General features: G+C 41.9%; 1 protein-coding gene across 1 annotated transcript in view; it reads left to right on the top strand.

Annotated features, from left to right (window-relative positions):
- Slc12a1 (solute carrier family 12 member 1) overlaps window positions 1–16871 on the top strand; it is an 80737-nt gene extending 63866 nt beyond the window's left edge. Inside the window, exons 20-26 of the mRNA XM_051183506.1 lie at window positions 2327–2470; window positions 6593–6724; window positions 6937–7048; window positions 8305–8391; window positions 14049–14184; window positions 15686–15753; window positions 16598–16871. Coding sequence (XP_051039463.1) covers window positions 2327–2470; window positions 6593–6724; window positions 6937–7048; window positions 8305–8391; window positions 14049–14184; window positions 15686–15753; window positions 16598–16733 — 815 coding nt within the window. The 3' untranslated portion in view covers window positions 16734–16871. The remainder of the gene's footprint in view (window positions 1–2326; window positions 2471–6592; window positions 6725–6936; window positions 7049–8304; window positions 8392–14048; window positions 14185–15685; window positions 15754–16597) is intronic.
- The last annotated feature ends 9554 nt before the right edge of the window (window positions 16872–26425 follow it).

The following is a 26425-nucleotide window of genomic DNA, read 5'->3' as shown; positions in this document are numbered from 1 at the left end:
CATCCCAGCCGGAACTCTGAGGCAACCTCCCATACAACCCAGGTCGTTAGAGCACTCCCTAAAATGTCATGTTCCAGAACCATCATTGGGGGTGTGGTTTGGCTTGGCACCCTCTGCCTGCAAATGTTTTAGTTCATCTGATGAAGAGGCTGGCAGTTAATAGAAACAACTGTAATCATAACAAGCTGCAAGAAGGTCTTCATGCTGGGAGGCACTCAGAATGACAGCCAAACAGACCTCTTTGTACTTAAGTCCTCACCTTGCTCGACAATAGTCATGAAAGTTCTTTAACTTTTGTGAACTTTGGGTGTTTTTTTTGTTTTGTTTTGTTTTTTGCTACAAAATAAAGAAAATCATAGTAACCATCTCTGAGCCATTTGGAAAGGAATAAAACACAGCACCCAGAGAGTGTACAATAAACAGGGTTAAAACAACTCCTGGCCTTCTCAAGATCATTTCCTTTGCCCGAGAAGACCCATTTCCAGAAGGAGCATTAATACCCTGCCTAATGAATGCATTGCTGCTCTTGTCTTCCTGGAGCTCCAAGTTGCACTGCTGTTTATTCCTTCAAAGTTCATAGGGTGGGAAAGTGTTCTGATTTTCCATTCCACAGGAGGTCTGAGACATGGAGTAAATGACTGAAGTCACAGAAAGCCAGTTGCCGAGCTCCTACAGGTTGGGGCCCCCACTGCAATATAGATTGCCCTCACCTTTTAATGTCAATGCAAGCATGACCTGTCTGGTCTCTAAGACCATCAGCCTCATTCCTAGCCTTCTATGGCCGCTCATCATGAGAACCTTTGAAGCTTTGGGGAGATCACATGGGAGATTTGACTCTAAATCTCATGCCACTGGCAAAAGATTAATTGCTAAGACCTGGAAAGGGGCCTGGTGGTTCTGTGTAGCTGGACAGATTTAGTTAAGGCGAAATCATCCTTTCACAGAGAGATCAGGTGATGGGTTCTGAGGACTGATATTTGCAAAAGCCCTAGTAGAGTTTTGTAACACTGAATCTGGGTTTTCTACCCTCTCCCTTGGAGCAGGGCATATTTCCCAAGGGTGACTTCTCAGCAGGCAATGAGATAGAAGATCCGAGGGAAGTTCGAGAATATGCCCGTGAGCTCAGCACTGTCACGTGACTTACTTTCTAAGGTCAAAGAGAGATTATATATTATATTATATTATATTATGTGATACAGAGAGATGGGGAGGGAGGAGAGAGATCAGATAGGAACATTCCAACACAATCAGAACCCAGAAAAGTTAAAAGGCAGACAGATACAATATCAAAGCCTGGACAGTAGTCTAGAACCTTCTGGAGGAAATTTTTGCATAGTTTGACTCTTGGTTTAGACTCAAATGTTTCAAGTGATTTTTCAGCCATCTGGACTCTGGCATTCTCCCAGAATCATTGACTTTGGCCCTTTGCCTTCAGTCACTCGCTCCATAATGCTATTTTTTGTCCTTGTTGTTCACTTAAGAGACCCAAACAGTCAATCAGTGCTGGATACTTTGTTCAGTTTGTTTTCAAAGATCAGAGAAGCTGGTTCTAAGATCTGATTATATTACTGTAATTCATCACATCCCCTTTGGACTGCTGAGACAGTCTCATTGTAGCCTGGGCAAGAACTAAACTTACATGTGTAGCCAAGGACGACCTTGAATTCCTGGCCTTTCTGCTTCCACCTCCCAAGTGCTAGGATCGCATGTGTACACCAGCATGCCCGGGGAATCTGTCTGTAATTCTTGCTCTTAGTTTTCTGTTTCGGTTCGGAGGCCTTGCTATGTGGAATGTGTGCCCAGAATACTTCTGCAATATTGTTACTTCTGCTTGTTGAAATTCTTAGCTGGTAAATTGATCATTAAGTCAGTGATTTAGCAGGGACATCATCTCACTAGGTCAGGTTTTCCCCTGATGGTGGTAATAAAGGTGTAAATAAGTAATAGTCTTCATATGGGCATGATGGCACTCACCTTTAATCCCAGCACTCGAGAGGCAGAAGGTGGAGGATCTCTGTGAATTCAGGGCCAGCCTGGTCTACAAATCAAGATTCACGACATCCAGAGCTGTTACAGAGAAACCCTGTCTCAAAGAAAAAAAAAAAAAAAAAAAAAAAAAGAAAGAAAGAAAAGCAGTCTTTCTTGCCCTCACAAATCAAAGCCCCATGATGTCAAGCATGGAGCTGTTTTTCTGAGCAGCTGTTAAATACAATTGACTGGAAACACTGCCATCTCGTATAATTGTATGAAATGCTAGACATGTGTCTAAGGCTTTTCTGGAAACAGTTCCTCTGAGTGAATTTGCTTACTGTTCTACTCTCTTCAGATGAGCTGGAGAAACTGGAACAGGAGAGACTGGCTCTGGAAGCCACAATCAAAGACAACGAGTATGAGGAGGGTAAGGGAGGCATCCGAGGCTTGATTAAGAAAGCGGGCAAGCTCAACATTACCAAGCCAGCCCCTAAGAAAGGTAAGCACTTTTAAATCTTAGAAGCAAGACTTCAAGATGAACACATAACTGAGCATCACGAGGGGGTCAGAAAAGAACCTAAGACACTGAGTATGGGCAGGCACAGAGAGGTCTCTTCCAGGAAGGGAGGGTCATTAAGCACTCTATGCCACCTCACTGTTAAAAACACTATTTTTAAAAAGTAGTTGGTACTTATGTAGACTGGGTGCCTCAAAATAGAAATGTCTACTGAGACAGAAGAATAGAGAATTAAGAACCAATAATATCCATCAATTTTATCTGTACAATCCTTATGCAGATGTACCAGGGGCGTACAATTGGCTAGTGCACTAGGCAAATGAGGTACAACTAGAAACCTGTTTCTGGAAAGGCATCCTCATACCTAACCAGAACGAGGGACTGGGCCCCTTCCCTAACACTAATTACTTCCTGTAGTTTTGGTCTAGTGGCAAACTTATCTCTTCGTGTCTGGGAGACATCCTGAGGACAGAAGATCAAACATGAGACCATTTGTTTAAAGTTGAGGAAATGGGAGGGTTTTTCTTTGTTTTCTTTTGAAGGTTGCCTTCTTTTCTACACAAGTCTAAGTTCGAATTTAATGAGGTCCACAGTGGCCTCTGCCGGTAGGAAATCAGAATACACATGAGACACAGACTGTCACATACCCAGTGAGAGATGGTTTCACCATTAGCCCAGCAGCAGGATCCAAACTGAAGCTTTGCCAGCCCCTGGTCTATGGTGACAGCCAGCTCTGAAAAGACCACTCCCTAACCTGTAAATAGTTTAATTCCGTTGGCTTGTTCTAGTGTGTGTAGCCCAAGGCTTAAACTTTACCTGTAATAAAAGAATGACAGGAAATTTGTGTCCCGCAGACTGTGGGAGCTTAAAATTTCCCACCAAGTTTTAAAAATCTATTTCCTTTTATCTGTATGTGTAAGTACAAGAAGCAAACACCAGAAACTCAAGAGCTGGGGTTACAGGAGTATGTGATCTATCTAACATGGGTACGTGGCTGCTGGGAGCTGAACTTGCATCCTTTGGAAGAACAGCCAACACTCTTATGAGCCATCTCTCTAGCCCCTTCCCAGGAATTTTAAAATATCCTTTTCCCTCCCAAGCATGGTGGCACACACCTTTAATCCCAGCACTTGAGAGGCAGAGGCAGGTAGATCTCTGTGAGTTCGAGGCCAGCCTGGTCTACAGGGTGAGTTACAGAACAACCAGAGCTATGGAAAGAGACTCTGTTTCAATACACACACACACACACACACACACACACACACACTCCCACGAGAATTATATGTTTGAATCTGAAGTTGAAATTGGTATAAGTCGGTAAGGGCCTGTGAGATAACTCAGCAGGTTAATGTGCTTGCCACCAGGTCTCATGAGCTGATTTGTCCCAGGGAGCTATAGGGTGAAAGAAGCAGACCGACTCCCTCAAGTTGTCCCCTGACCTCCATGTATGTGTAAGCCACATACACGGCACACACGTGCCCCAACACATGCACGTGTGCAAAAATAAATAAATGTTTAAAATTTTTAATTAGCAATAAGACTTTATTGTTGTCTTATTTGTAATATTAATCTCTATTAAGTGACATGGCCTGGAAAAGCAACAAAAAAATCAAAGCTAAAGCTCAGCCCGTTCTGCACTCTAATTGAGTGGGAGAGCCCTTGGTGTCATGGGTGTAAGCAAGGCTTGCTGATTCTGGAAGTCTACTCCTCCATCACAACACTTGTTTTGGTAAAAAGATACTTGTCCCAATGTTAACCTGCCTTGGTGTTCAGAAAAAACGAAATCATGATGCTGTGTGCTTTAGTACATAGGCGTGCAAACACTGCTCTGCAGGGAGCTACGCCACCCTGGGCTTCAGGTGGTGACAACTCTTTTGAGCATTAGATCAAGCCCAAAGCTGCAGGCTCTCCTAATGAGTCTTCCAGAAGCTTTGATTTGCATGGAAGTAAGGGCAGAGCTTGGTCCATTCTACAAATAAATTTACTTTCTCTCTCAGCAGTCCTAAGGATATAAAAACAATATACGATTGTTGCTTTAGAACTGACAGGCCCAGAACGTGGCGACAGCGGAAACAGAACAAAGCATCTTCAGAGCCCACTCGATCAGAGAGGGAGCTCTGAAGAGGCTGTCAGTGTGGCTAAGCACTGCCCCAACACAGCCTCTTTGCATTGGTGCTATGGAGTAATGACTCTCAACAGCAAGGAAATTAAAAATAATAGAGACAGAATGCCAAAGAAACCCAGTGATGAGCATTCTGCTGGGAAATAGGCCTGCTTCTCCTGATACTCCTTCGCTGTACCCATGTCAGAGTCAAAAACTACTAAACCTGGGGCTGAAGAGATGACTCAGTGGCTAAAAGCCACTGCTCTTCCAGAGAACATGTGTTCAAGTCCCAGCACACTCGTCAGGTGGCTCACAACCTGTAATCCCAGATCTGAGGATTCAAAACCTCTGATCTATGAGGGCATCTGCACTTGTGTGCACATAGTGTACATACTTACCCACAGACACACACACACAAATAAAATATATATATATATATATATATAAGTAATTTTAAACAAATTAATAGTTTAGAAAAACATTGTTTACTTCTAAATATAATATATGTATCCATCATTAATTAAAACTCAAATCGGTTTTTAATCTTTACATGTCCTAGATTTTTTCATAGCATTCACAAAAATTCATACAACTCAATGGCTTTTGCTTTCGCATCACAGAACTCTTGAAAGAGAAACATGTAATCTGGCATTACAGAGAATGGGAAACCAGACCTTTGTGGAGTGAAATCTCCAATGAAAGGATAGTTCATTCTTGTATGTGTGTGTTTGAATGTGTATGTATGTATACATTGCACAGGTGTAAGGAGGCCAGAGGACAGCCTTAGGCATCATCCTCAGGAGAGTCATCCATCCACTCTGCAGCAGGGCCTCTCACTGACCTGGAACTCTCCAAGCAAGGCAGGCTGCTTAGCCAATTAGCACCCAGGACTCCACCTCTCTCGACTGCAAGCACATGCCACTCTTCATGCCATTCTTCGTGGAGTTCTTTGAAGCTAGTACTTAGGCCCCTCAGTGGCCTTCCCAGTCTTCTAGAAAATTCCATTACCACACCTAATTTAAAGTCAATCTAAAAACTTTTGTTCCATTCTAAAATCCCAAAGGTTGAGAGTCTATTGAGCATCGTCACATACTTCACTCATAATTGGAGCATAACCAGGCTAAAAACATCCCACAAGAAAGCAGCTTGTGTAGCCAGCCCTCTTCTCCTAAAAAGAATGTTTTTTATTAACATATACAGAATTAGGTTTCATTATGGTTTCAAACAACTGTTGCTTGTATTGTTTCTCTCCCCCTTTGTCCCCTTTGTCCCCCTCCTTCCCCAGCAGCCTTCTTTCCACATAGGTGTCACATGTGACACTTTGTTCCCCCCCTCCAAACCATCCCCATGGACGGTTTACTCATGGTCTCCTGACCAAAAACAAGCCTCAACACAAAACACCTTATAGGAGGAAAGATTTCCAATGACTCGTGATCTCAGATAGTTTCAGCCTATCAGAGGAAAGATGAACCACTCTGCTTTCATCTTTGGCAGCAGATGCTCAAGGCAGATACTATGCACATCAGGGCACACCAGAAAGCTCCTACAGTAGGAGCCAGGCTGTAACCTTCTAAGGCGCGCCCCTCACTAAATTACTTTCTCCAACTGTGCTGAGCCCCCGTAAAAGTTCCTCAACCTCCCAAAATAGCACCATCAGCCAGGGGGCAAAACAAAAACAAAAGCAAAAGCCTCAAAATATAAAGTTGAGGGATATCTTTGAAATTTAAGCCACCGTACACCTAAATTCTAATTCCATTATGAGACTAAGAGGGATCAAAAACAATGACCTGCTTTATAATAAGGGCTGTCCATAGAACTGGGGCATTTCTTTCCCTAGCTAAGGAAGGCGAGCTAAATTGTGGACTTTGACTTTGGAGAATGCAGCTCAGAATTTCTCCATGACACCATGAATTGCTCTGTTTTTCCTCAGTAGGCTTATTAGGAAGTCACCTTGTTTCTGTCCTCAAAAGACAGATGCATCACTGTGTGTTCTGTTTCAGAGGGCAATATCAACACCATCCAGTCGATGCACGTCGGGGAGTTCAACCAGAAACTGGTGGAAGCCAGTGCTCAGTTTAAAAAGAAGCAAGGAAAAGGCACAATCGATGTTTGGTGGTTATTTGATGATGGAGGTAAGTTGCCCAAAATATTCACAAGGGAGCAGAACTCCTGCTTGGTTATTTTAACAGGGTGGCTGCATATGAGAAGGAACCCCACTTCTGAGTTCCCGAAGGCCATAAATCATTTAATAGTTATAATAATGGGAATGAATACAAATAATGTTCTCATTTTTTTCCACTCAACTTCTCTCATCCTTTCTGCTCTAATTTACTCTTTATTCCAGGGTTAACACTTCTTATCCCATACATCTTGACTCTCAGAAAAAAATGGAAAGACTGTAAGTTGAGAATCTACGTTGGAGGAAAGATCAACCGTATCGAAGAGGAAAAACTTTCGTGAGTGATTTGGGGCTGGCCTTTCTGGTTGTCCTGGGGACCGGCTGCTCTAAGACTTGAGTTTTCAGTGCTTTGAACACCTTTGAGCTAGCTGGGTGTGGTGACATAAGCCTTAATTCTCAGCGCTAGGGAGGTAGAGGCAGGCGGATCTTTCTGAGTTTGAGCCCAGCCTGCTTTACATACCAAGTTCAAGGCCAGCCTGTGCTAGATGTTGAGTTCCTGGCCAGTCAGGGCTGCATAATGAGTTCCTTTCTCGAAAGAAAGAAAACTTTTAATTAAAGTTGTATCATGTATCTATGTAGATTTTTCACTAATGTAGCCGCTTGGAGCTGATGTATAGATGTGAGAATGACAAACATCAGAGAGCATGGTGTACTCATAGCTGTCATGGAAACCTGGGGAGACACCATCAGCAGCTCTCAGTCCTGCCTGGCAGGCTAAAGTCCTGAGCTCTGTACCTTCCAGAACCTGTGCAATATATTATACAGGTCTCACATTCTAGCAATTTTCATATTTTCTTTTTCCTCTCAGGCTAATGGACTCATTATGGTAAGCACACACATACACTCACATTTATAACAAGGATATATCTGTATGTTACTTTCAATGAATATTATACAATGCTCATATAATAATAATAAGCCAAATTAGACAAAATGTAAGCATATGATAAGCCTAGGAACTTTTGAAACACTTTACAAGATTTCTGTAACTTTAAGTTCAAATGACCAGTTTCTAGGAGTGGGGGGGGGGGGGTCCACATATAGCCATATACTAGAACTATTAGTTTGTCAGCAACTTTATACAAACTTCCAGTAATAAGAATTAACATGTTCTGTCTTGCTGATGACAAGGAATTTTGGTCTCTCCCATGAAGATGAATGCAGAGTTCCCTTTGCTCTTTGTGTTCTCTGCATCCACCAGACTTTGTTTTGATTTCTTGGATTTTATTTTTACGGCAAATTGTCTCTGAGTGTGTCAAGCTGGCCTCTAACTCACAGTCCTCCTGCCTCAGTGCCCTGAGATAGCAGGTGTGTGCCACCCTGATCAACTGGCAGGGCTTGCTTTATACCCTCAGTGGAGCAGCTTTGTCCATACTTAACTTCTCCAACAAGTACGTTAACAAAATCAACTGAAAAGCCTCTGCCTGAAAGCTATACTGATTGCTTTTGATGCCTTAACTCAAATACAAAGACACTTTTGATAGAAAGTAATTACATAGGCACTAACTATGTGCTTTTCTCTCTCTTTTTCAGAATGGCTTCTCTTCTCAGCAAATTTAGGATAAAATTTGCAGACATCCATATAATTGGAGACATCAACATTAAGCCAAACAAAGAGAGGTGTGAATTGTTTAGCAAGCTCCTCTCCTCACCCCTGCCAATGTCTCGCTCTTTTTCATGTTGCTTAACAAAGAGTTGAAAATGTAATGCATTTACTGTAATGTCTTCTTGACAGATACTAAAAGCAATGCTTTTCAGTAACTATGACACACAGCCATCAAGTCCATTTTAAGAGAGAATTGGGTTATGGTAAGAAGCCTGAGGACAGGTCCCCCATCCCAGGGCTATTTTAGGGTCCAGGCACTAAGGGGCTCAATGCTTATGGCCTGTGAACTTTTGAGGGAGTCTCTAAAACAATCTGAGACCTAGAAAGGTGATTGAAGCCCCACTCCCAGAAAATGGGGAGTGACAAAGTGGAAATGATCATTTAAATGCCTTCAAAGCATGGCAGCATTTTAGCCCTTATCAATTGTTGAATTCTCAACCCCATTATTATATTAGCCATTAACAAAATGCTGTAGGTTAGGCAGCATGGTCAAGTGACATTTGTTTCTCAGTTCTAGCGGCTGAGCAATCCAAGATCAAGGTGCTTTTTGGTGTGTATTTGTTGAGGATTCTCTATCTAGCCTAAAACTGGTCACTTCTATGTCCTCTTATGATGGAGAAAGAATTCTGGTATCTCTTTTTCTTCTGTTATGGTACTAATTCCCTCATGAGGCCAACATCCTTAAGACTCTGTCTAAAGTTAAGTACCCCAAAAAGCCCCACCTCCAAACTTCACCACATTGGGCATTTAGGCTTCACAGTGTGAACTGTGGCAGACAACAAACCTTCAGTTCATAGCAACAGCATCTGAAAACTAGTGATATTGCAGGTTATGTCTTCACAGGATATCCCAAAGAGGCAAGGGTATTGCCTGGAATCATGGTCAATTGCACATTAAATGAACTGCTTAGACTTGTAATTTAGCCATTACAAGAAGTTTTCAGTTGTTCATAGTAAGTTATTTTTACTGTTTCTTGTGGATACAACTTAATGCATTTGACTTAGAAGAGACTGAAGCCCACAAAGAAAGCCCATAGTGGGCATGAAGGCTTCTAAGTGCCTTGGGTCCCACAGTCCTATTGGATAGTCTTTCACCACCATTTCTGCTTCCTCTGGCAAGTCTTGACAAGCCATAGCTCTTCTCACCTCTTCCCTTCTTGTGGTCTAGTGTTTCCTGTATGAGCTTGATAACCATCTAAAAATACTAAGACTTAAGATGCACTTTATTGACCAGATAAACATGAACTTCATACTGTTTAGGGTGTCTGTGAGTTAACTAAGGCTATGGGTCAGGTCAGTGCTTTACAGAGCACCTTAACCATGACCATTTCTTTGCATCATACATAACTCAAATGCCTGACATTCTTTTTTTTTTTTTTTTTTTTTTTTTTTCCTCCAAGACAGGGTTTCTCTGTGAAACAGTCCTGGCTATCCTAGAACTCTAGAACTCACTCTGTAGATCAGGTTGGCCTCAAACTCACAGAGATCCACCTGCCTCTGCCTCCAGAGTGCTGGGATTAAAGGCCTGTGCCACCACTGCCTGGCCATGCCTGAAATTCTTATGCTTTTGCAGTTATAAAATGACATATTTATAATTCCCTTTGGTAATTGGTCTGATCAGAACTGGACTGTCATCTGAAGAGTTGTAGCTCACTGATCAAATGCCTCAGTGATACTTGTAGTCATGTGGCCCACTGTGTGACTCTAGTTGGTAGAGATGGGTGCTTCATAACAGAACACGCTGAACGATTTTTTTTTTTTTTTTTTTGCATGAACCCCTTAGTGACAGGATTTAGGTATCATTGTACATCAAGGTCAAGCTATTTCCTATTGGGTAACCACTGTATCTCTTCATACATGCTGAATGCTGAACAAAAAATTAATCGCCCAGTTTTTATAGCAGCAGATTTGTCTTCATTGTTCATCTTCATAAATACGCAGTTATTTCTCTACTCCCGTGTCTATTTACTCCTCAACCTGGTTTTCTCTACTCAAGGTTTGTTTCTTTCTGTGTGACGAAGTCTAGCCTCCATTCATCTGCTGTGGCCACCGCCCTGTGTTCTGACCCTTTCTATTCTGTCAATGAATCTGTGATATGTGGTCTTTATTAACCACTGTGGGTGAACCTGATTGTCATAGTACAGACAAACTTTGTCTTTTCACGCTAACCTTTGCCCCATACTGTCTTCTCCTCAGGGCATTTTCATTTTTTGTCTGTGTGTCTAAACTTTGTTCCAGACACCATTGGTGTTCCTCACACAGGAGAGAATTACTTCCCTTCCATGAGAAACCTATAAATTCGGTTTCAGAGCTTTGCAGATTTTCTCTCTGCTGTCTGAAGGTTGCAGAGAAGACACAGGGGAACACATCCATCCTCGCTAAGGTTAAAGGATTCTGGTGGCTAATGAATACTGCCTTGAGAAAAGGAGGCCATCTGCCAGAAAGAGTACTCAGAGGAGCCCTCCTCCTCTCCCATGTACCTCACTGTAACTCATGTCCCGTATTTGAAAGTAGCCCTAATTTGGAACAGAAACAGTCATTTGGTTCATGGCACCTGTGGCCTCTAGTAGCGGGTCAGTCATGTTTGTGTTAACTCTAGGTAGCACAATCAAACAGAGAAAGCTCTGTACACAGATGTAGCCCCAGGCCATCAAGCTGAACCATCAAGAGAATACTGTCCCAATTTCAGCACCCAGGGTATCTGTCTTCACTGGACAGCCTTCACCACCATTAACAACTGTCCTCAGATCACTATTTTTGTGTTGCTCACCTGGTGTTATACACAGTGGATAACAGTTTGTCAGTGATTTTCTTGGGAAAGGCTAGTGTTAAATTATCTTTCAATCACCTTTAGTACATCTTGCAGTCACTGTGAAATGTTGGTTAGCCACATTGGAGGCATTTTGTCATAGAAACCTTACCTCTAAATATGGGAGGTACAAGGGTGAAGACAGCACAAAAACCAACTAAATGAGAAAATAATTGAGTCTAGAGAAACATAGGACATATTGTGGTTAGGACCCATTTTTATTTTATAAACTGAATTAAAAGTCATGGGCCAAAAGACAACAATCTTTATGTGGAAATCGAGGAGAAATTGGAAGCAATTAAGTAGATAACTTAGCTTAAAGATTCTAGATGCTAGAGTAGTCAAAAAAAACAACAATATGTTACTTTGAAAGAGGAAACTTAATGCGGATCAAGGATAAAGCTTTAAATTATTATCACATTTTTTTGAGATTAAAATGCATCATTTTCCTCCTTCCCTTTCCTCTCTCAGGGAGAAAGTTTGGTGCAGTTAAAATAGTGCTGAACTTTGGTATAAGAAAATGATGGAGAAGGCAGGACAGTTACTTAATTTTTGAAAACTGAATTAATCCTCATTTATATTTAGCAGCAGATATTACTTGGCCGAGAATCAATTAAAAGGTACTTTAAAGACAATCAGCTGGGGCCTGGAGAGATGGCTCAGCATTAAGAGTACTGGCTATTCTTCCGGAGGACCAGGGTTCAATTCTCAAGACCTACACTCTGGCTAATAACCATCTATAACTCCAGTTCCAGGAGATCCAATGTCCTGCTCTGGTCTCCCTCCTCACCCCCTTAGTATGTTTCAGTGCCGGTGAAAGAAAACCTTATAGTGATTTAGATGACAAATTATTGTCACACATAAATTAAGTACAAGTGTAGGCTGGCTTTCAGCTAAATGACATAGAAAATAAGCTTTAAAACAATGGACTGATTTTCTTTCATTCTTCCAGTTCTCCCTTCCTGTAGACAGCCAATGGAGTTTATTTAGCTTATAAAAACAAGGTGGATGACAATAGCAACTAAGGTTCCATACTTGTTCTTGTGTATTCAGTAAGAATTTCAAAAATCACTGAAATCAGGTTCTTACACTCCATTCAGGATTCATTGTCCCCCTAAACCACTGGGCCACTCATGGTAGGCACTATAATAGTGGGTATATATTGGTTCAAAACTGCCTGGGTTTTACCCAGTCCTTGTAGAAAACCCAGAAATGTGCTAGAATTGGTTGATGTTGTAGATGGAATAGTTCACACCCTGGATACTGTGGAAACAACTACTAATTTTCACTCCCCCTCTGTCTCTTGAGAAATCCTTCTTATAATATATTTTCTAGTCAGGTTCTGGTTGAGGTGCAGAGAAACTCATACTGTACTTGTAGAGTTTAAACACAGCTTTCCATCTGGACACCAAGTTCTGGAGCTGGTCAGCAAGACGCTACCTCACTTTCCCAAGGCACTGCATATACACCATCACTCTGGCTCTCACAGGGCTCTCCGTGGCCATTGTCACTCCCTTCTGAAGACCAGATTAGCTAGCTATATGAGGAAAGTAGAAGCCCTAGAGCAATTATCCAGGTTCTGAGGCCAGACCCTGCATCTTATTGACTGTCACCACAGCTCTCTCAGGGTTGACACTGTCGGGAAGTAGTGGCAAATGAGTGTATTGTTGAAAGAATAATAGGGGCCATCAGTTCTCTTGCTTACCTGTCATCTCCCCATTCTCTGTGTGAGTCAGCACAATGGGAGTCTATTGCATGCAGTACCTCTCCTCTCTTCAGTCCTTTACAGAAGCTAACTGGCAGAGACAATTTTACTCCTTTGTAATCCCTGCACTTTATCTGCAAATCCTAAATCAGTCCAACTGATGAGATAATTAAATTCATCACTTCGTATTTTAATTTCTTAACCCCAAAGCGTATGGATTCTAATTACTATTCATCCCAAAGTTACTAAATGGTAAGTAAGCTAAATTACATAAAACCAAAGGAAATTATTCATAGTTGAGGTCCTCTTAAGCAGAGCTCCGAAGACAACTCCTTCCATAAATTAGAAGCTTCACTTTGTGTGCAGTTTGAAGAATAAATCTTAGGAGATTATCATGTAAGACAAGAATGAGATTCTTTTTGCAATTTTTAAACGTTCCACAGCTCTCAGACACTGCCTCTCACTTTCTCCTCAATGATTTATTTTTAGATGCCCTAAGATGGCCTCAGATTTTTAGGCATTAAATGTTATTGATTTTCGCCCTCTCGCTTAACACAAACATGAATAATAGTCATTTGAAAATCTCAGACAGCAACATCAAACACCAGGACAAGGACGCCATTATTTTCCAGAGACTCTTTTTTTTTTTTTTTCCTGGAACTGTTAAGCCTCTGAGAGCCCAGGCTGATTCCCTATCTGCCCAAAGCCTCCTGGCAGGAGTGGGCATTGTTAGTTGTCTGCAGGTGGGGAGGGCCCCCCAGAGCTCAATGAATGTAGGTTATCTCCCAACTACAGTAACTGCTAGAGGTCAGCCACTGACCTGCACCACAAGCAAATGAAAACTCAGATGTGGGCTTCCCTGTCTATACTATAAGTGGCTCTTTAACTACATTATGCAGAAAACAACACATTTGTGGAATAATTACTATCTACATGTTCATGAATTACTAATGTTGATGATCCTTGCAAATTAACCAGGTCTCAAACACACTGACTGCTTGCTTTGACTATGGAGGAGTAAGGCCCATGGCTTTCCTCACAGTACTCTGTACAAAGATTCTTAAAAGATTTGCATGCCATTCTGCTCTGATTCTATGCATCTGTGAAATAATGAGTCCATTTCCCACTGTGAGGCCTCCTTTACAATTCCAATTTCAGCTGGAAAGTCTTTGAAGAGATGATTGAACCTTATCGTCTCCATGAAAGCCACAAAGATTTGACCACTGCTGAGAAATTAAAAAGAGAAAGTCCATGGAAAATTACAGACGCAGAACTGGAAGCTGTCAAGGAAAAGGTAAGAACTCATCTTCCTTAGTTTTCACTTTGCCTTCTAAATATAAAGAGGAAACAGTGGCTGATTTCAAGAAAAGATACATCGGGTCAAGTCTTCCTCAGCATCCTGGGTGCCTGCGCTAACAGGGACTTTTTGATCTATTACTGGATATAACCTATTTTTAAGTTAACCAAACAAGTTATTGGTCCATATTGTTAGGTCTCCTTTGAAATGTATTTTCATTAACCTAAAATAATTTAAGTCATTAGGAATGCAATGAGGATAAAGGTAAATTGACCCACAATTTAAACAATAACAAAGGCCTCTAGCCTGATAAACATAGCTGAGAAAAACTAACAAAAGTATCAATAGAAATGTATGATGTATTGTTTGGAATATTAAATACAGATGTTGTGCCTGGGCTAACAAGATAATTCATCAGGTGACCCGAGTTCAGTCCCTAGATTCTATTGTGGAGGCAGAAAATAGATTGATAAAAAGCTGCTCTCTGACATCTACAAGCATATGGCAGCACTCACATACATCATACATACAGAAAAATAATAAAATTTTGTGTGTATGTGTGTGTGTGTGTGTGTGTATGCATGTGTGTGTATAAGTTGTACCTGGCACACACAGTAAAATGGATGTAAAATGATGAGTTTCCTAGATAGCACAATAGCTAGTAGTAATCCCAGCACTCCGGCGGCTGAGGCAGGAGGATCACAAACACCAGCCAGCCTGAGGAGGAGAGAGAACAACCAGAAGTTTCTCTCTGGCCTGAGCTTAAATTGAAGTGTTGGTAGTAATGATAATGAAAAGAAGATTTTAAGTACAGAACTCAAGGAGTTAACTGGACATCAAAAGACAAGGATCTCAAGAGCTTTATAGAGGAAGAAAATCTTAAACCCTTCCACCATCAATGACAACAATGCTGAACTAGAACAATTAATTGTGCATGTGATTAAGTAACCAGTTTTAACAGAGACATAGCATATATATAATTAAGCAAGTCAGACATGAACCTGGCTCTCAACCAGTGAAATACAAAAATAGTATTAGTAGTTTTATCACTGTAAAATAATTTTCCAATGAGTTTACTGGTGGCTTTTTACTTGAAACCAGTCTACTAATGTTATCAGGGAGCTTAAAGAAAACAGGATAGAACCTACCTTCTCAGGCTATCAAAGAGATAGCAAGATTCAATTGGTTTCCTTCAAATTAAAGCCTGTTTCCAACCCCTCTGTTCTCATGTTTTTGTTTTTGCCATCTGTATTATTCTATTCCCCTAGAATCTAGTAAGACACCATGTCACAGTGACAATCCAGAATCACCCTTTACATTTCTACAATTCCCCATGAATTTACAACATTAAATCTTCATTTTTTTAGTACACTCAATTTTATTTAGTAATAACTTTTAATCGTATCTTCTGTTGATTCATGACTTGAGGTAAGAAGATAACTTCTCACTCATAGTTCTGGTCCCCCTATACTCAACTCAGTCTAAATACTATCCACAGAGTTACCGCCAAGTTCGACTGAATGAGCTCTTACAGGAACATTCAAGAGCCGCCAACCTCATTGTGCTGTAAGTATGGATGGACACTTAAGACTGGTAGGAGGAAGGGAAAGGGTGAGTGGGCTAGTCAGACTACAGTGTCCATGTGGCCCCATATGGAATAGGCTCCAGGAGCCTGGAAGACTGAAATTCCCTCCCAATAGCCCAAGTGGACCACAGGACTCACAAGTAACTTCCTTAGATGGGTGCCACTGAAATGTGTGGTGTGTCCATGTCCTGGGTGGGCATTTCTGAGCTACATGTGTTCGTGGCTGACTTACAGGGTCCCGTACAATGTGGGAACAGATCACCAAAGACAAAAGGCCACAAGCTTTTATATTTTCATTCTTTATCCCATGGCCCTACCAATGTTAGGAGTATGCCTCTACTGAAAATATTACTCACGTAATGAAGATTGGGGCTAAAAAATGGGGAAATGTCCAACTATTTTATTTTTGCCCAATGAACTAACCTGTATATAAAACTATGTGTATCTTCAAGCATGGTGTGACTTGGAGGATTGTGCTTCTAATGTACCCCCCCCCAAAAAATCCAGGAGATTATGGATGGGTGGAAAACTTCCTCCATAGGGAAAATATCTATTATTAAGTTCTCTGTTTAAAAAAATCAGAAGTTACAATCTTTTGTCTGTACAATGACTATACTGTATGTTTTTTCTCATTTATACATGTTTGCATTATTTGAAGAATATATCAATTTAGTTTCTGTATTTAAAATAATTGCAATACTCTCATTTGAAGGGGGTGTGATAAACATTTCAGGTTACTAGTTATTACTAATTCAAAAGTGCAGATAATTTCCCTGCCTGCTGTAATTTTTCTCTTTGGTTTTAATTTTTCTTCCATGTCATCAGGAGCCTTCCAGTGGCAAGAAAAGGTTCTATATCGGATATGCTGTACATGGCATGGTTAGAAATTCTGACCAGGAACCTCCCTCCTGTGTTACTGGTTAGAGGAAATCACAAAAATGTCCTGACATTTTACTCTTAAAACATGAAAGATGAGAAATGTTCCAACTTAACGTCTGAATGTGAAACTCGGTTCTGGTATTTTATGTTGTAAAACCTCATCTATGGATATACAAATCTCTGAAGACTAGCCTACCTGATTCTACATAAATTTTATCTTTTAAAAAAAAAAGTTACTATTAATAAGAGGTTTTCCCCATTAGTTAAGCCATACCACTCCTAGAGAAACACTTTGTCGGAGTTGCTGATAAACAAGACATGAATAAAACCTAGTCGGCGTGCTTATGAGACATGCTAATCTGGATGTGAGCTCCAGGCAAACTTAATCTGTGGAGCCTGCTGCATGGCCCTGGTGGAGACCTCAGTCCCTCAGCAGGCTCTCCATAAGCGCTTATTGACAGGCTGGTATGGTGACTGCAGGTGGCAATCACAGGAAAAGACCTGCTGGGTCAGCGGCCTGATTCTGCTTGGCCTCCTGAGAGGCTTATGAAGATTTAAAAATCAATAACAGAAAACTTTACGAAGGACTAGAGTCTACAGAGTGTTCAAAGCAGTTACCTAAAGGGTTATTTAATGCAGCAGATAATATGCTTACAAGTGATCTCTGATAACACATAGCTTGCATTTGCTGCCTGCTGAAGGTATGTTAGGGAGGCGAGCAAGAGACACATGCTCCACTTAGATGAACTCCAGTGGATTCTTAACATAAAATATCAATTGTCTTCCCTGCTAAGCATATTTAAATTTATATCTTAGTACTACTTATTTTTCTGTCTAATTAATGGTTAGAATAGATGAAATCAAAATAGAACTCATTGAAAATAATCTCATAAACTTTTAATACACTATTAAAAATACATCTAGACCCTACATTCATTTACTCTTTATAGTTATTATATAGGCTTTAGAGAATAAGATATGAATGGGGAATGTTGTGTTGTAAAATTTAAGAATACAGGTACTGATTTTTCTTCTTGATAGTGTGTCTATAATATTTAATCAGAAAAAAAACCTAAAAATTATTTATCTGATGAATAACTTTTTTTGTTGTTGTTTTGTTTTGTTTTTTCTTGGCATATTTTGACAATTCTGGGGAAACATGTGGGGGCAAATCAACCTGAAATAAAATCACTAAAATGTGTTTGCTTTGACAAAGTAGTGTATTTTCCTTTTCTGTCATCGAAATCAACAACACTGTGCAATGGGACAGGGATGCAAGCCTGAATAGTGCATCCCTTGGCCATACCTGTGGCTTGTTTAAATCTTGGATTCAGAATGAGTATTTCTAAGCTTAGTTGTGCTCAGAGGTTAACAGAAGAGCAGAGGCAAGGAGCAAGGCATGGGAAGCTGGGATGCCTTGTCCACGGAAACTCAGCTCACCCTATGGATCTGAAGCTTAAATGACTATTGACCTGGTAAAGAAGGCTGCATCCTCTGAAATAGAGCAGGTCTCTGGGAAAGGCAAGAAGTTCATCAGTGAGCAACGCATCCTCCTCACAATGGACCTTTCAGGGTGGAGCAGCCCGGAAGTGGTTAGCAGTGATGTGGAGACTAAGGACAGACTTGCTTAGCGATCTGGAGCTGGAGCACAAAGTCTCTATCTATGGTGATCAAAACATTGTTCTCAAAGATGTCCACACACTGATCCTTAGAGCCTATATGTATAGTACTTCCAACAGCGAAGAGACTGTGTGTGTGTTTGGCCCATGTGTAAGCTTGAGCTGGGGATAGCATTCTGGTCAGTCTGGGTAGACACACTGCAATTACAATCACATAGAGGAAAACCAGTCCAGGGTGTGGCCAAGAACCAAAGAGATGACATTAGCAGTAGAACTCTATCTGCTGCTGAGAGCTCTGAGCTCAAAGAGAGGAGGTCATAGACAGGGAAGGCAGGAGAAGGAAAGCACAGCTCTCTCTAGAACTTATAGAAAAAAAGGCAGCTTAGTGCCTGTTATGTTTAGATTATTAATACCTGGGTTGGATTTTGACCTAAAGAATGATTTCTTTTAAAGACAATGTTTAAGCTACTAAGACTTAGGATTTCTATTGCTGAGAAGAGACATCATGAGCCAGTCAACTCATTTGTTTGTTTTTTCAAGACAGGGTTTCTCTGTGTAGTTTTGGAGTCTGTCCTGGAACTTGCTCTATAGACCAGGCTTTGAACTCACAGAGATCCACCTGACCCTGCCTCTTGAGTGATGGGATTAAAGTTGTGTACCACCACCACCTGGCTCCAAGTCAACCCACCTGGCTCCAAGTCAACCCTTACAAAGGAAAGCATTTAATTTGGGAGGCTTAAAGTTTCAGAGGTTTAGTTTCCTATCATCATGGCAGGGAGCATGGTAGGGAGCAAGCCACATGGTACTGGAGAACTAGCCAAGTATCCTTCATCTTGGCTTGCAAGCAACAGGAAATGGTCTGTGACACTAGGTGGTATCTTGAGCATACATGAGACCTCAAGGCTCACCCCACAGTGATCCACTTCCTCCAACCAAGCCACACCTATCCTGTAAAGCCACACCTCCCAATATTGCCACTCCCTTTTGTGTGTGTGTGGGGGGGCATTTTTTTCAAGCCACCACAGACTATAATACTTCGTTATACCAGCAATAGAAGATTGAAAGTTGCTGAGTATGGAGCTGCAGTCTGCAATGCAGCACTAGATGGAAATGATGTAGAATAATGCTCTTGCACACTGTAAAGACATGTCACTCTGTCACTCGTATTGGTTTAATAAAACGCTGATTGGCCAGGAGCCAGGCAGGAGATATGGATGAGCTAGCAGACTAGGAGAATTCGGAGAAAAGAAAGGCAGAGACAAAGACAGCAGCCAGACTCAGGGGAAGCAAGATAAGAATCCCTTATAGAGAAAAGGTACCAAGCCACATAGCTAAACATAATAAGAAACATGGGTTAATTTAAGCTGTAAGACTTTGTTAGTAATATGCCTGAGAAATAGGCCAAATAGTTTATAATTAATATAAGCCTCTCTGTGTTTATTTGGGACAAAAGGGTTTCAGGGACCAGATAAGACAGAAACTTCCATCTACATGGAAGCAGGAAGATCATGGGAGTTCAAAGCCAGCCTGGCCTATGAGAAACCTAGTCTCAAAATAAAGGAAAATTTATTTTTCCTTCCTGAATCGGAGGTTGGATTAGCACAGAAGACAATTTTTCAATCTCTCCAACCTATCTGCTCTGTAGTTACCTCAGACACTTTCCTCTACCAAACTCTTTTCAGGGTCACAGCACCTGTTAGTCTTCATGAGACAGAATTGTTCACAGAGATCTGCTGAGCCCAGTTAGTGTTGCTTGTGTGTGTATGGCCAGGTCCAAGGGAGAGTGGGCTGTGCTTGCGCTGGCCACTTGAGATGGCTCCTTGGATCTGACAGGCTCTGGGTTTCAGCCAATTGTCATTGCCTTTCTCTCAGCCACGCCGGCTTCTATGAGAATCCTCAGTCTGGAAGGGTATGAGTGGGCTCTCTAACTCTGGCCACCTCCATTGTCTCACTCTCAGCCACACCTGGCTTCTGAGGGCTCCATACTGCATGAATAATTTCCACCACCACCATCCCCAGCAATATTTCCTGCTGGAGAGAACTATATACAGATTAGTCTGGAGACAGGACAAGCTTAGTCTTTCTTATTTGTACTGTGTTGTTATTAATGTTGCGTGTGAACTGTTGCAACATTTTCACTTCACGTGCTGATCTAGGTCACCAATGTCTGCCAAAGCTTCTCCTACTTCAAAAATATCACAACCCACTGTGAGACTCAACAAAGCCACTAAAGCCCTCTATACCAGTTCCAAGGTCCTTGCTGAATCTGCTCCCTTTTTAACTGCCCTGTGAACATCAGTCTTCCTAGTCTTGTGACCTGGGGATCAAACATAGCTTCTCTCAGTCTCCTCAGTGACCCCCGTCCTTCCTCTATGGGCCTCTGTCCTCTGTGTTTATAGGGACCTCAGATGGAGATAGCCAGCCCATCGATGACTGGTTTCCCTCACACTTGAGGTGTGAGGCGTTGTCCTGCTCAGTGTTGCTACCCCCAGCTGCAGTTGGATGGTTTCCGTCTGCTCCCATGTCCCACAGCCTCAGGAGCCAGACTGAGACAAGCTTTTTTATTGCTTGGTTAGAAGTCTTCCCCAGTTGGAGCAGTTCAGGAGCTAAGTAGTTCCCGACTGTCTGTTTCCTTTGTTAAGACCTCTATCTGCATGCGGGGTCACGGATTTCCCCTTTTCTCTAGTAAAGGGCTGACCCAGGGATTATTCTCTATCCCTGTTGCCGTGTTTTCCTCCTCACTCTCCTGTTCTTCCCATGAGGTCCAAGTTCTTGGACCCCGGAAGGGTTCTTCAGCACAGTTTTAACTGTATTCTTCTCCTATTGGCCCACAGCCATGAAAAGGGACAAACCAACACTTCCACATTCTCCTCTCCCATTACCTGCCAAACCGGAGGCAAACTCGGAGGATGCTAGCTGCATCTCCCTTTCTCACACACTTCCTCCTGCCAAGCAGCCTTCTAGGCTACAGTTGTGCGGCTTCTTACACATAAGGGTGGCCAGGCAACCTCCACAGTCACAGGCTGGGAGTGCCAACACTCCCAGCCCCTCCATGCTAATTCCAAACGCTGCGGGATTTGTCTACACAACTGTGGGAAATGTAAAAGAAATGCACTGCCTTTTCAGTCAAAAGGTTACATAATTTAATTTAATTTTTTTAAAAAAATTGCCCATTTGGCAAAAATCCATCCTGAGTCAGCATAGTCTTGGAATTAGAGCAAGGGCTTGAGCCTGTTTTCTCTGCTCTTAGTTACCAGTCTCAAGAATGGGAGGCACCAGCCCACTGCAGGAGGAAAAAAATCCAGTGGGCCCTTGCTGGGTATGTTTGCTCGGCTGATTGAGCTTGGCTATTTACCCTTCTTTAGAAATAAAACTTTTTCCCTTCCATAATTGAATGGGCACCTCCTTGAGGCCCCCAGACCCAAACCTTATGTATACCTTTACTGTTCTTAGAGCACCCCTGTAAGCAAATGGTTGCCTCCACTCATTAAGTAAGCAAGCCAGTCCACATGACACAGAGGATTGCCACTCTAGGATCCCCCCAACAGCCACTCCACCTCCTGATGGCTTAGCCTTGGTTACACATCTCACTACCAATAGTAAGAAGCATGAAAGCTCTCCCATAGCAAAAAGGGCATCTATTGAACTCCACAGAGGGAAAGGACGGCTATGTGGGAGTTCCCTCCTAGAATACTTCTACACCTCCCCCCCCCCCAGGCTGTTTAGCCTCAGTTGTGAGTCTTGCTACCCATAGCCAGGACCCTGCAATCACATCTCCAACTCATCTTTGGTTCTATTGTTTCCCTGTTTGGGTACTAGTGTGTGTGAAATACTTTCCCAGGGAGACAATACTCTCTCTCTCTCTCTCTCTCTCTCTCTCTCTCTCTCTCTCTCTCTCTCTCTCTCTCTCTATCTCTTTCTCTCAGCACAATTTCTAATTGGTATTAATAATAGCAATTCAGAGTCTGCTAGCTACCAGGGGGTAAAATCTGAAAGATCAGAGAAGCAAAGCAGCCAGCCACTAGTTTTTACCTCTACCAATGCTCAGACAAAAAGGGCGATCCCATCCTCAGACTGCATCCTCACACTGACTACCACTCAGACTACCTAGACTGCTTTGAGCTCCAGCCAATCCTTTCCTATCTCCACCTCCTTAGTGCTAGGATTAAAGGTGTTCCATTCCAAGTCCTGGGATCACCTTTGTGTGAGCTCTACTTCTCTTTTAGACAGATTCCATCTTGTGTAGCCCAGGGTGGCCTTGAACTCACAGAGATCCTTCTCTGTGCTGGGATTAAAGGTGTGTACCACCACTGCTTGGCCTATGTGGCTGACTAGTGTGACTAACTTTGTGCTCTGATCTTCAGGCAAGCTTTGCTTGTTATATCATAAATAAAATGTCACCCCCCCCACACACACACACATACACTTTCTCTGTTATTCTCCCCAGAAAGAAAGGAACCCCAGGAAAGATGAAAGTAACAACTGACCAAAATCCAACTTCCTGAGCCAATACCAGTGGGTTGTTACCAGGGTTACTAACAGGAGTGAGGTCCAGGGCTTACTCAGAGCAACAGGGATGACTCCAGAACAGTTGCAGCACTGAAAACCCCACCAGACACAGGCAACACTCACGACAGTTGTAGAAGCTATGGCCCTGGAGCACAACTTCTAGAGCTCAGCTCGGCTGCTCAGAGTCCCCTCCTGCCTCCTGTCCCAATGCTTGCCTACAGTTCCTCGAAAATGAGGAGGGGCCTTCAAGACTATTCCAAGTTTCCACTTGCCCAGAAAGCGTCTTTTTGCTTTGTTCTGTTCGTGTGTTTCTTTACCTCCACACAACAAAGACACCAAAGCTTTTAGACTCTTTCTTGGCCCTCTCTCTCCTCAGCAAAAGCCATGCTTTCACCTGCAGGTCTCTTCCTACCAAGAAGTCAAGACAACCTCCCCATCTTTTCCTTACCAGTCACACTCCTCCTCTCCCACCCTAGGGACTCGCCATTACACAGGCACTAAGTATATCAAAGGAATCCTTCTGCTGGCTCATGGCTCACTTCTCTCCAGTTTACTTGAGAGTTGGTTTGTCCTAAACTATAGCTTTCCACTCTTGCTTGGTTTCTGGAAACACCTACCACTTCAAAACCCAGGGCCCAGAATGTTCTGCTGGTTACTAATATTGATGCAGTGATATTCTCAGGTTGAAATCGGAAAAGGTGATATACTAATTCATTTTTGGTTTTGGTTTTTTTCACGGTGACAAAATATGTAAGGATAACATCTTAAAGAAAAGGGATCATTTTTGGTTTTGTTTTTAACTCAGTTGCTGAGGGGGCATCTTTGGCGACTTGTCTTGATGTTCACCATTCGCGTTAACTGAGAAAGCAGCAGACATTCGGGATGCTGTCTGTTCTGTGATTGTTAATGCAATTATACCATAAAATTTGTACTAGGGACAAAGACACTGGGCTCACTCTTGTATTTAAGTTGATGATGTCTCCATCACAATGTTGAGCACAGCAGGCTTGGTAGCGCTGACTAAAAGTGAAGGAGTTCTTTCCAGGCTGTGATAAACCCTCAAAATTCTCTAAAACAAATCCCCAAAGCAACGGTCTCTAACCAGGAGGGGCAGGCTCTCTGTGGACCATCCTGTGTGCTTGTCTTCTTAAAGCTATTGCTCTTACACTATTTACTTCATAAGAGCCAAATTATGCCTTAAAATTAGATAACAGTAACTCATCTATGAACTATAATTACAGAGATTGTGTCTCCTGACACGTCTATATTATCTAGAGTCAGCTTTTCATGATGGCCACCCTCGTTAAGTTAGATTGAGTATTCAGCATTATTCAAGAGAATGTCACGCTCTCAGATTTTATGCTAAGTATTCTGTCCCCAACAACTTCTCTAAAGCACAATGAGGCGATAATTTGTGAATTAGTTCTAATAGTTTTACAGCAAGAAATATTTGTGTGATTGGCTTCTGGACTACTTAACTGCCAGTCAGTTTTGTGTCAATCTACAGAGCTATTTCTTCTTAAGATGTATTTATTTTTATGAGTGCTTTGCCTGCATATATGTAAGTGTACTGCATGTGTGGCTGGTGCCCATGGAGATCAGAAGAGGGTATTTGATCCCTTGAAACTGGAGTTACAGATGGTTGTGAGCCTTTGTGTGCATGCTGGGAGTTGAACACAGGTCCTCTGCAAGAGCAGCAGGTGCTCTTAGCCATTGAGCCATCTCTCCATCCCCTACTGAGCTTTTTGTATACTTAAGATCCCTGTGCTGGCCTTGTGAAATGAAAATCCTGCCTCTGTTCCCCATGAGAGTCTCATAGGAATATTCATGTGTGGTTGCTACATTATTTACTAATAAAATATTTTCAAATATGTCTGAACACACTTCTGGGAGAACCCAAGACATTCTGAGAAGTTTCCCAATGGTCTTATTTTCTATGTGCCAGTGTGTGCATGCCTGTGTAGGCTAGAGGCCAATCTCTGACGTCATTTCTATTTTAGTGGAAGAGCCCTAAGTGACTTCTTGTTTTCTTGGCATCTTTGTCTGATGAGAAGCAAGGTTGCTTTGGCCCATTTGGGGATGCTCTAAATTCAGATAGAGTTGGCTAGCTAAGGACAATAAGGACAATCTTCCTTCACTGCCTGCATCTCTCCCACCCCTGCATTACTGTCTAAGAAAACATACTCCCACCGAAAAGGAACACAAGAGTTTTCAAACCCCCAGAATCTGAGAAAACAACTCTACAAAGCACCCTCACCACAGGAAGTTGGATAGAAAAATGGTGACACTGGCCAGAGGTCTGAGACACCGGAAGAAGAAGGAAAAAGCAATAAACGGTGTTAAATGCATTGGTTTGGATGCACTGGTGACAAACTCCCAGTCACCGACAATGCACCAGTGTCCCATTAAAAAAAAAAAAAAAAATTTAAATCACTTCCCCTTGGTGTAATCTCACCAAGAGTGAGGCCAGACTTGAATTCTCCCTGTACCTTTGTCATTCATTGTCTATTCCACGAGTCTGAATCTGTGCTGTCTTATGAATCTTACCCTGTGTCTGTCTGTGTGTCTATGCCTCCAACAAAGGGCTCTCTCTTATGTACAACAGTGCAGAAAGCTTACATGAGGAAAATAACTAGGGGATACTTCACGGAAATCTCTAACAGTTTTCCAGGGGATTAAGGCAATGACTCCAGCTGACCTAGATAACAAAAAAAATCCTGTCAAGTAACATCCACATGTTGTTTTCAACATTTATGGCAAATCATCATTGTGTAATGTTGCTTTCAACCTACTTGCTATTTCTAGCATTTATTACCATGGCATGCATTGCTCTCTGTGTCGCAGCAATGGAAGAGTACATACCTTAAGATTACAATTGTACACCAGCTTAGGTAGTACATGTTGACTGCATGGAAAATCCAAGGCAAATAAGATTGGTTGTTCCACTGTTCTCTTAAAGGCAAGTTAAACAAATAGGGTGAGCACACAATAGGACAGCCGTCTTAAACTGAAGTGATCTCAAGATGTATTATTAACTTCGACCGTGTCCAAATGTTCCAGGTCCTTATACTGCAAGATATATTTTCAAAATAACACATAGCCATAGGTAAACATTGCTTAAAATGACTATTCAAAGTGCCACTAATAGTGAGGCTTCTCAAAAGTAAGCACCCAGAACACTGAAAATTATAATTTCATGTAAATGGAAAAAAGATTAACAAAGTCAAAGCATTTGAATAAAGACCCAGTGTTATCCAGAAAAAAATAATTAGACTAATTTTATATTTTAAAACTGATAAATCAAGCACACATTTCAATTAAAAGAAAAAAAAAGCAGAGCAAAACACATACAAAAAAAAAAAAACTAAGATAAATGTTTAGAAAGTTTAAAAGAATACAAGAAAGGGTAAAACCATTAATTACTAAGAAACCAACAGTGGTGATTTGGAAGAAAATGACTCCCAAAGGGAGTGGCACTATTTGGAGGTGTGGCTTTGTTGGAGTAGGTGTGGCCTTGTTGGAGGAAGTGTGTTACTGTGGGGGTGGGCTTTGAGGTTCCATGCTCAAGCTACACCCAGTGAGATAGTTGACTTCCTGTTGCCATCAGATCAAGATGTAAAACTCTCAGCTCCTTCTCCAGCACCAT

Source organism: Phodopus roborovskii, unplaced genomic scaffold (genome assembly GCF_943737965.1).
Source record: "Phodopus roborovskii unplaced genomic scaffold, PHOROB, whole genome shotgun sequence".
Classification (NCBI taxonomy): domain Eukaryota; kingdom Metazoa; phylum Chordata; class Mammalia; order Rodentia; family Cricetidae; genus Phodopus; species Phodopus roborovskii.
Note: the sequence above shows the minus strand (reverse complement) of the source record. Positions and strands in the feature narration are given on the sequence as shown.